The 10,709-nt window shown below is 40.4% G+C and overlaps 1 protein-coding gene across 1 annotated transcript in view; it reads right to left on the bottom strand.

The window, feature by feature from the left end:
* Positions 1-8,562: 8,562 nt before the first annotated feature.
* THOC2 (THO complex 2) overlaps positions 8,563-10,709 on the bottom strand; it is a 5,162-nt gene continuing 3,015 nt past the window's right edge. Inside the window, exons 2-3 of the mRNA XM_010835420.1 lie at positions 9,061-10,571; positions 8,563-8,979 (exon numbers count right to left, since the gene is read on the bottom strand). Of these exons, the coding sequence (XP_010833722.1) occupies positions 8,563-8,979; positions 9,061-10,571 (1,928 nt within the window). The remainder of the gene's footprint in view (positions 8,980-9,060; positions 10,572-10,709) is intronic.

Genomic DNA, 10,709 nt, shown 5'->3' with positions numbered 1-10,709 from the left:
GAGAGCACTGTATTGGATAGGGTTTTGCCTTTTAAGATTTCTTTCAACTCTAAGAGTATTCCTTTCCTCAATTAAAACAGCTTAAATGTAAGAGCAGGAAAAGTAGTCATACTATATTAAGATTTTCCTAGGTTTTTAATCTACTGTGGGTAACAGCTCAGTTCAGTTCACTTGCTCAGTCATGTCTGACTCTTTGCAACCCTATGGACTGCAGCACGCCAGGCTTCCCTGTCCATCACCAACTCCCAGAGCTCATTCAAACTCATGTCCATCACATTGGTGATGCCATCCAACCATCTTATCCTCTCTCGTCCACTTCTCCTCCCGCCTTTAATCATTTCTAGGATCAGGGTTTTTTCAAATGAGTCAGTTCTTCCTATCAGGTGGCCAAAGTATTAGAATTTCAGTTTTAGTATCAGTCTTTCCAATGAATATTCAGGACTGATCTCCTTGCAGTCCAAGGGACTCTCAGGAGTCTTCTCCAACACCACAGTTCAAAAGCATCAATTCTTCGATGTTCAGCTTTCTTTATAGTCCAATTCTCACACCCATACATGACTACTGAAAAAACTGTAGATTTGACTAGATGGACCTTTGTTGGCAAAGCAATGTCTCTGATTTTTAATATGCTAATAGGTTGGTCATAGCTTTTCTTTCAAGGAGTAAACATCTTTTAATTACATGGCTGCAGTCACCATCTGCAGTGATTTTGTAGCCCCCCAAAATAAAGTCTGTCACTGTTTCCACTGTTTCCCCATCTATTTGCCGTGAAGTGATGGGACCAGATGCCATGATCTTTGTTTTCTGAATGTTGAGTCTTAAGCCAACTTTTTCACTCTCCTCTTTCACTTTCATCAAGAGGCTCTTTAGTTCTTCTTCACATTCTGCCATAAGATTGGTATCATCTGCATATCTGAGATTATTGATATTTCTCCCAGCAGTCTTGATTCCAGCTTGTGCTTCATTCAGCCCAGTGTTTTGCATGATGTACACTTCATAGAAGTTAAATAAGCAGGGTGACAATATACAGCCTTGACGTACTCCTTTCCTGATTTTGAACCAGTCTGTTGTTCCATGTCCAGTTCTAACTGTTGCTTCCTGACCTGCATACAGATTTCTCAAGAGGCAGGTCAGGTGGTCTGGTATTCCCATCTCTTGAAGAATTTTCCAGTTTGTTGTGGTCCACATAGTCAAAGGCTTTGGCATAGTCAATAAAGCAGAAGTAGATGTTTTTCAGGAACTCTCTTGCTTTTTCAATGATCCAGCAGATGTTCACAATTTGATCTCTGGTTCCTCTGCCTTTTCTAAATCCAGCTTGAGCATCTGGAAGTTCACAGTTCATGTATTGTTGAAGCCTGGCTTAGAGAATTTTGAGCATTACTTTGCTAGCATGTGAGATGAGTGCAATTGTGCGGTAGTTTGAGCATTCTTTGGCATTGCCTTTCTTAGGGATTGGAATGAAAACTGACCTTTTCCAGTCCTGTGGCCACTGCTGAGCTTTCCAAATTTGCTGGCATACTGAGTGCAGCCCTTTCACAGCATTATCTTTCAGGATTTGGAATAGCTCAACTGGAATTCCATCACCTCCACTAGCTTTGTTCCTAGTGATGCTTCCTGAGGCCCACTTGACTTCATATTCCAGGATGTCTGGCTCTAGGTAAGTGATCACACCATTGAGATTATCTGGGTCATGAAGATCTTTTTTGTAGAGTTCTGTGTATTCTTGCCACCTCTTCTTAATGTCTTCTGCTTCTGTTAGGTCCATACCATTTCTGTTCTTTATCGTGCCCATCTTTGCATGAAATATTCCCTTGGTGTCTCTAATTTTCTTGAAGTACTCTCTAGTCTTTTCCAGTCTATTATTTTCCTCTGTTTCTTTGCATTGATCACTGAGGAAGTCTTTCTTTTCTCTCCTTGCTATTCTTTGGAAGTCTGCATTCAAAAAGGGTATATCTTTCCTTTTCTCCTGCCTTTCATTTCTCTTCTTTTCTCAGCTATTTGTAAGGCCTCATCAGACAATAATTTTGCTTTTTTGCATTTCTTTTTCTTGGGCATGGTCTTGATCACTGCCCCTTGTACAATGTCACGAACCTCTCTCCACAGTTCTTCAGGCACTCTATCAGATCTAATCCCTTGAATCTATTTGTCACTTGAACTGTATAATCATAAGGGATTTGATTTAGGTCATACCTGAATGGTTTAGGGGTTTTCTGTACTTTCTTCTAGCTCAGCTTCTAGCAAATCAAATAATTTGAGAAGTCAATTTACAGTTAAAGAAATGGGAAACAAAAGGTCTTGGTAGAAATTTGTGTTAAAGCCATATAAAATTTCAGTTTTCTCATATGAAGAAAAACACTTTCCAGTTCTAGAATTCAAAGTGTTTTGTAATTTTCTCTATATACTAATTGAAGAATTCAAAATATTACGTATATATTAAAAATAACAAATACCATCAAAATGTTCACTCTCCATTTAATTTATATTAACATGAAATTCACTCATTTATAATTCAGTTACTTTCATTTTTCCTGTTTTACAGAGGATGCAACAGGACCTAGAGTTAAGGTGTTTGCCCCTAGACCATGAAATAGCAAGTAGCACACCTCAGCAGTTGAGCACTGGAGTTTATGTTCATAACCATTTCACTATATTACCTCTCATAAATAATATTCTCCTGTAGCATGGTATGAATCTTATTTATTACATCACCTTAAGATTCTTTTTACCAGCTATTGCATAAAGCAGAATCAGTGATCCATGATTAGTCTTGCTTCTGATGCAGTCATGATCAAAGATAAGCCTAGGCTTTGAGAGGAAGTATACAAAGCAATAAAACAGAGCCCATTAGCAGGAAAACAATGGTCATTATTTTAATTCCTTACTTTATTATTTATACAAACCGAGACAGTCACTACTGTCTCTGTCCCATTCCCCACCCCCGTCCTTTTGGACACAGTTATATAAAGTAATAACTGATTATTCAAACAAATAACAATGTATTACTCCACATATTCACACACAAACACAAAACCCTGCAAGTCAACTGTTTTGCCAAACCATTTTTATACACTGGGGGTTAAGGTGCTTGCTCTGAAAAGCAAGGTACATTTAATTTGGGGATTGAGAGATCTTTTTCCCCACTCAGTTTCACATATATTCTGTTTTTCACTTTGTGCTCTAAATAGTTAGTTAATTGGGACTATTTAACAGATTGCCTACGTGGCTGCTGAGAGTAATTGTATCTTAACAACAACTGAAGGAGTTTTTACTTAATTTGCAAGCAGTTTGGTTGAGAATGACCTTGCCCCCTACAGTTGGATTCAAAGAGTTAGGCAGAAGCTAAAGTGCTCCTGACTGCAGGAGGTGAAACTCATTCATATTCTTCTGTAAACAAATTAACAGTGAGTTGCCCGTGTATTTTCATCCTCCCCAATCACCTTAGCAACGAGGATATAGGAACAGCATGGACTTTCCTCAGAACGTGCAGTTTTTCCTAGCACAAGAAGACAGCAACAAATGGGACTGGCAAAATTCCCAACTTATTTTAATCCTCAAAATGAGTGTCAGAATTTCCGTGAGACATAGATTCCAATGTAAGAAGAAAGGGCTCAACTTCTCTTGTATATGCAATAATTAGTTATTTCTCAGTAGGACTACACTTATTTATTTTTAAAAATTTTCCTGACATAGTTTGACCAAGTTCAAATTAATTTCAGTCCAGAAAGAAAAGGAAAACATATTTCCAAGTAAGTAGGCTAGGCTCATTTGAATGGCAGGCCACTGATGGTAGTTACATTATATTCTTCTATGTTTGAGGAATATGAGCTCTAGAAAGTGGAGAAAGATAAAACCATATGGGAGTTATGAAGTCTACTGGAGTCCTTGGGGTCAGACAGAATCTGGGACAGGACAAACCCTGCCAGACAAATGAAGTCAGTACCTGTAGGTAATGAGCCAGAGAGCTTTGTTTAGTGTGCTTTCCCAACCACTCTCACCCTTCCCACATGGGAAGGTGAGAAATCTGTTCATTTGTGGATTTCTTACAGTTTTGATTGTTGCTGATCTTCTCTTGAGACAAAGAACCAGTAAAACTAAAGCACAAATGTACTTAGGAACTATGCCATAGGACCTCAACCACCTAACCTCTCTACCTTCACTCTTTGGTATTTATCTTCATTCTTGATCCCTGAAAGATTAGTTCCTCAAGCAAACGTTCCACACAGTTCAAAAATCAGTAGTAAGAATTTTATGTCTACAGTTAGCAGATGGTTTGTCCCAATATCCAAAGTTTAAAAAATAAAGAACCAGTCTGTTGTTTCATGTCCAGTTCTAACTGTTGCTTCCTGACATGCATACAGATTTCTCAAGAGGCAGGTCAGATGGTCTCTTATTCCCATCACTTGAAGAATTTCCCACAGTTGGCTGTGATCCACACAGTCAAAGGCTTTGGCATAATCAATAAAGCAGAAATAGATGTTTTTTGGGAACTCTTTTCCTTTTTTGATGATCCAGCAGATGTTGGCAATTTGATCTCTGGTTCCTCTGCCTTTTCTAAATCCAGCTTGAACATCTGGAAGTTCACAGTTCATGTCTTGTTGAAGCCTGGCTTGGAGAATTTTGAGCATTACTTTACTAGTGTGTGAGATGAGTGCAATTGTGCTGTAGTTTGAGCATTCTTTGGCATTGCCTTTCTTAGGGATTGGGATGAAAACTGACCTTTTCCAGTCCTGTGGCCACTGCTGAGCTTTCCAAATTTGCTGGCATACTGAGTGCAGCCCTTTCACAGCATTATCTTTCAGGATTTGGAATAGCTCAACTGGAATTCCATCACCTCCACTAGCTTTGTTCCTAGTAATGTTTCCTAAGGCCCCCTTGACTTCATATTCCAGGATGTCTGGCTCTAGGTAAGTGATCACACCATTGAGATTATCTGGGTCATGAAGATCTTTTTTGTAGAGTTCTGTGTATTCTTGCCACATCTTCTTAACATCTTCTGCTTCTGTTAGGTCCATACCATTTCTGTTCTTTATCGTGCCCATGTTTGCATGAAATGTTCCCTTGGTATCTCTGATTTTCTTGAAGAGATCTCTAGTCTTTCCCATTCTGTTGTTTTCTGAGAGAGAGGCATGAATGTAACTGTTGTAGATGCATGTGGATCTGGGCCACGTGCTGTTTGTGTGTGTGTGCTCACTCCTGTCAGAGTCTTTGAGACCCCGTGGACTGTATCCCTCTAGGCTTCTCTGTCCATGGTATTTCCCAGACAAGAATACTGGAGTGGGTTGCTATTTCCTACTCCAGGGAATCTTTCTGACCCAGGAATTCAAACTGTATCTTTTGCATCTCCTGCATTGGCAGGCAGATTCTTTACCACTGCACCACCTGGGTAGCTAGGGCCACCTGCTAAAGCAGGTTATTTGTGCCGCCCAGCCCTGCGTGTGCAGAGTCCTGGATGGACATTCTAATGAGTGCTGCTCATGATGGAATATTGCAGGACTCTTACTCCTATGATTTTTGAGTTCAAGCAAACCCAGCTTGGATTTCCCTGGTGGCTCAGTGGATAAGAATCTGCCTGCTATGCAGGGGCATGAGCTCTATCTCTGGTCTGGGGAGACCCCACACGCCTCGGGGCAACTAAGACTGTGTGCCACAACCACCAAGCCTGTGCTCTAGAGCCCATGAGCTGCAACTGCTGAGCCTGCGTGCTGCAACTACTGTAGCCCGTGCACCTACAGCCTATGTTCCACAACAAGAAAAGCTGCAGCAATGAGAAGGCTGTGCACTGCAATGAAGAAGAGCCCTCACATCGCAACTAGAGAAAGCCCACATGCAATAACGAAGACCCAGCTCAGCCAAAACACAAAGTCTGTTTAAAATAGAAAAACCAGCTTATCATGGACAGCCCTTTTATAAATGATGGACCATGTGGTCATGTGATAGTCCATGGTCAGAGAGCCTAATTCTATCAGACCCAGTAGTAAGCCTGAAGATGTTTTGAGAAGATTGGTAATTCTCTCCTGCAAATAGCATGATCTTATTCCAGAATGCTGATGGACTTCATTGTGATTTTTCTAGTGGAGCTTACCAGAAATTCCACATGACATTGTTTCCCATCGCAGCTACCTTTATGTCTTTAGAGTAGCACTGATCTCTGCCTTTCTTCCTGAGCTTGTTATCTTTGTTAACTTACAGTATTGGCAGATGTGGGCAATTTCAGCAGCTTTCACTTGACCTTCCCAATTAAATAACTGTTATTCCACAGGTCTAGTATGAGGGTTCTTACAATTCCTTTGTGCATCCACTCCAATTATACATATGGGGAACTGGTGACATCACCCATAGGTGGGTGTATAGAAAAAGGGACCTACTGTAAGCCAGACCTGTGATAGGAATCCACTTATTACTTGGCTCCTCTATGCCCCTACTCTAACATAGGAGCTGTAATGGTACTTGAGGTCCCTCGGTATTGTTAACTCAAAGCTCATGTTCAAAAATCATTACAATGTCTGGATTTTCTCTTTCTCATAGTATAAGTTTACCCACTTAAAGCATCATGTCCTTTTGAGAAAGAACCAGAAGAATCATCACCATGTCTACTTGCAGTAGCAATTCAGGGCACTTCCTTATGGGGACCCAGCCTCTACTTTCACCAATGACTTCTGGGTCAGAAAACTGGCTGAGTTTGAAAGTGGCGGATTCATTTTGATATTTGGCAAAACTAATACAATTATGTAAAGTTTAAAAATAAAATAAAATTGGAAGAATAAAAACAAAACAAAACAAAACAAAACAAAAAGAAAATGGCAGATAAATAGGAACTTATGTTAGGACAGGGTCCTCAAGCTCCTGATCATTTAACTTTGATTTCTTTAGATTGTATACATTGAATAGTTTCTGTTGGCCCATCCCTGTTGGCTTAGATGGTAAAGATTCTGCCTGCCTCCTCAGGAAACCTGGGTTCGATCCCTGGGTCAGGATGACCCCATGGAGGAGGGCATGACAACCCACTCCAGTATTCTTGCCTAGAGAATCCCCATGGACAGAGGAGCCTGGCAGGCTACAGTCCATGGGGTTGCAAAACGTCTCACATGACTGAATGACTAAGCACAGCACTAGTTACAAACGTTTCATTAACCATCTCCACAGTTTTTTAATCAAGCCCCCTGGTGCCACTCCATCATGATGATTATACCCACATTGTTTCTTTTTTTTTTCCCCCACATTGTTTCTAACTCTTAAATGCCACCACCTGTGTTTTTATCTTCTGGTCCTATCAACCCTATTGCTCTGAGGAAACCTACCACTGATCTTTTCCTGAAGGACACTAAGTTACTCAGTGATGCTGGGGTTCCTCTCACTGTTGCATTTCTTATCATATTGGTAAATAGTGTGTTCTCTGGCCCCTCCCACAGACCTTAGTCAGCTGGTAAACATTTGGACCTTATATAACATATCCATTCCTCTGCACTCACTTCTCTAAGCCTTTTGATCTTTCTACTGCTTGCATGGCAGTTTGGAATTTCTAGCTTAATTAGTAAGGGTCATCCCTTTTTCCAGGTTTCTAAAAGCCTAAAAGCCTCCTGGCACTGATTCCCAGGGTCCTTGCCAGCATATGATGTCCTGTGTCACATCCAAGTCAATACTATACCCACCAGTTCCTGATAGTATGTTTCCTAAGTCCTACGATACTCTCTTTCCTCCCTTAACAAGCTCAGCACTTCCCAGACCAGATCATCTTGTCTCTTGACTGTAGTTTTTGTTGTCTGGTGGCCAAGAGAAAAGGTGTAGATAGATTGGAAGGGAGGAAGCTGCATTATTTCTTTGCAAAACAATGACTTTCGAATTGTTTCTCAAGCAAAGTGAAAGTGAAATCGCTCAGTCATGTCCAACTCTTAGTCATGAATGGAGATGACCCCATGGACTGCAGCCCACCAGGGTCCTCCATCCATGGGGTTTTCCAGGCAAGAGTACTGGAGCGGGTTGCCACTGCCTTCTCTGTCTCAATCATGAAGCTGTCATAATTACTGGGCAAGGGAAATTTTGATGACACATTTAGGGGCATATTAAAAGATAAAATTGATATCACTGTTAGAACATGTGAAGATGATCTTTCCCAGGAACTAAAATTAAAATTTTTTCAAGAAGCCAAAATCCTCAAGCAATATAATCATACCAATATTGTAAAACTCATAAAAGTTAGCACACAAATACAGTCTATCTACAAAATTAAGGGACTTGTTCCAGGATGTGATTTCCTCACCTTTCTGAGAAAGAAGGATGACCTAAAACAGTTAGTGAAATTTTTATTAGATGCTGCTTCTGGATGGCAAATCTCAGGTAAAAATTGTATATACCAGGACCTTGCTGCAAGAAACTGTCTGGAGGTGAAACTAATGTTCTGAAAACCAGTGACTGGAATGTCTCATCAAGAGGATGGTGGTGTGCATTCATCTTCTGATTTAAAGCAGACTCCCATTAAATGGACAGTACCAGAAGCTCTCAATTATGGGAGATATCGTTCTGAGAGTGATGCATGGAGCTTTGGCATCCTCCTCTTGGAGACCTTCAGCTTAGGGATCTGTCCACACCCTTTTTGCCACCAGAGGAAATTTTATCCATCTTTCCAGATTTAAATGAGTCACCGCCTTTTTCTTTGCCTGAAGATTTTGACTTATTTTTTTCCTTGTCTTTCTCATTTGGATAAGGAGACTCACATGAACTTTCACTTTTGTGTTTTGAAACCCCCATTGTTCCATTTTCCTCTTTCCGCCTCTTGGTTAAGTCCAGTGGCACTTCTCGGTCATTGTTTAAGTGATCCCTTTTCCGCTCTTTCTTGTCCTTTTCATCCTTTTTTTCTCTTTCTCTGGATCTTTCCCTTGACTTGTCCAAATCTTTCTTGTCCATTTCTCTCTTGGACAGTGGTGGAGGAGTATGATTAATGTAGAGCTTTGCTGAAGACTCTTTGAGTTCGATGAGACTGTCCTGTAGAAAATGAATGGAGATGGCAGGTGAACTGGCATAGTTCTCAGAACCCAGAGGAACTTTGGGAAGTACGGCTGTAACCTTTACTGTTGAGGAATGTGATGGAGAAGGATGGGTATCAATTTTGCGACGTTTCTGTTCCCTTTCAGGCTCTGCAATATCTGATCGGGGAACAGGTGACCTCAAGATCCCAGAAACTGGTGTTTTCTCTCCTCCTTTAACATTTTCCTTTGATTTCATTTCCTTTGCTGTATCTCGTTCTCTAGACAGCTCCTTCTCTCTTTCCTTTTCTTGAGTTGACTTTGATTCTACATTTGGGACAGTGGTCTTGAATTTCTCATCTTTAGCTTTTTCTTCCTTCTTGGATTTTTCTTTCTCTTTGTCAGATTTAGGTGTTCTTTCCTTCATCTCTCTTGCTTTTTCATCTTTATTTGGCCGTTCTTCCTTTGGTTTTTCTTTACCATCTTTACCAAGTACTCGGGCCTCTGGAGTAGTAGTTGGAGTCTTTTCTTTTTTCTCTTTTTCTTTCTCTTTTCCTTTTTCTTTGTCATTTTCTTTAACAGTTTTGCTGCTGTTAGAACCACTATTTCCATTATTTGAATTCCCTTTTGGTGTGGCACTAGAAGCTTTATTAACAGCTTTCACACCACACTGAGATCTCTCCCTTGATTTATCAGTGTCCTCGGCACTGCTTTCGTCCAACTTAGATACACTTCCGATCGACGATGAAGAAGGCCCAGCACCAGGCCCATTTTGTACACTGGCAACTGCATTCCTTGGAGGGGGGTCTTTGTGATGAAACTCATTTTCAGGTATCATGTATGACTTTCTACTTTTCAACTGCCCAGAGTAGCCCATAGCCAATGCATATAGATCTGGCCTCTTCTCTTTTTCCTCTTGGCAGATTTTATGCACTCTTCTTTCCAAAGCTTGACCCAGATTCAAAATTTTTGGGTACCAAGGAAGTATTTTTGTTAGCACAATCAAGATATTCCTGATGTGCATATATTCGCCTGTTTCAAGGCAATGTACCGATGCCTTGGTCAGTTTGTAGTGCCATTTATGTACAACGTGTCGAAAATTTTCATAGTCTAATTGATCAGCTTTATTTCCACCATCAAATCCAGTTGCTCGTAATATAGTAAGGAATCCTGGATAATTTCCACATTCCTTTTCATACGTGGCTCTATCACTGTGCCACCTGGTCACAGTCTCTAACATGCAGCAAAGGAATCTCCCATATCGACTAGCTTCATTTTCAGTACAGCTTGAGACTGTGTAAATTATATCAGAGAAAACTCGATCATAGCAAAGAAGTGTGGAAAAATTTGGAGTTTTCTGTTGGTGTACCAATTCAACAAAACGAGCACAGTAAACAGCATCAATTGCTGAAAAAATACATCGAGGAAATATACACAGCTGTAGAAATTTTGTGATGGTCTCATTTTTGGTAGATTTTGCTAAAAGCCAGTTGTCCTTTTCCAGTTTCAGTCTCTGCAGAACTCGCTGTACATGTTCCATCTGTTTCTTTTCTTCTTCGAGAAGCTTGTCCTGAAGGGCAGTACATCGCTCCTTCTCTTTTTTCTTTTTATTTGGAGGCTACAAAGTATAAGTTAGATACTTTTCTAACTATAGGCACATTACTTCTCCTTCTTTTAATTAAAAAATGTAAGGAGATAAATGCCAGTGTTTTATACTAATTACTTCAACAGGGATGTTTAGGAGTCCAC

The sequence above is a fragment of the Bison bison genome, unplaced genomic scaffold, assembly GCF_000754665.1.
Source record: "Bison bison bison isolate TAMUID 2011002044 unplaced genomic scaffold, Bison_UMD1.0 scf7180017864042, whole genome shotgun sequence".
NCBI lineage: Eukaryota > Metazoa > Chordata > Mammalia > Artiodactyla > Bovidae > Bison > Bison bison.
This window is presented reverse-complemented; position numbering and strand designations above follow the sequence as displayed.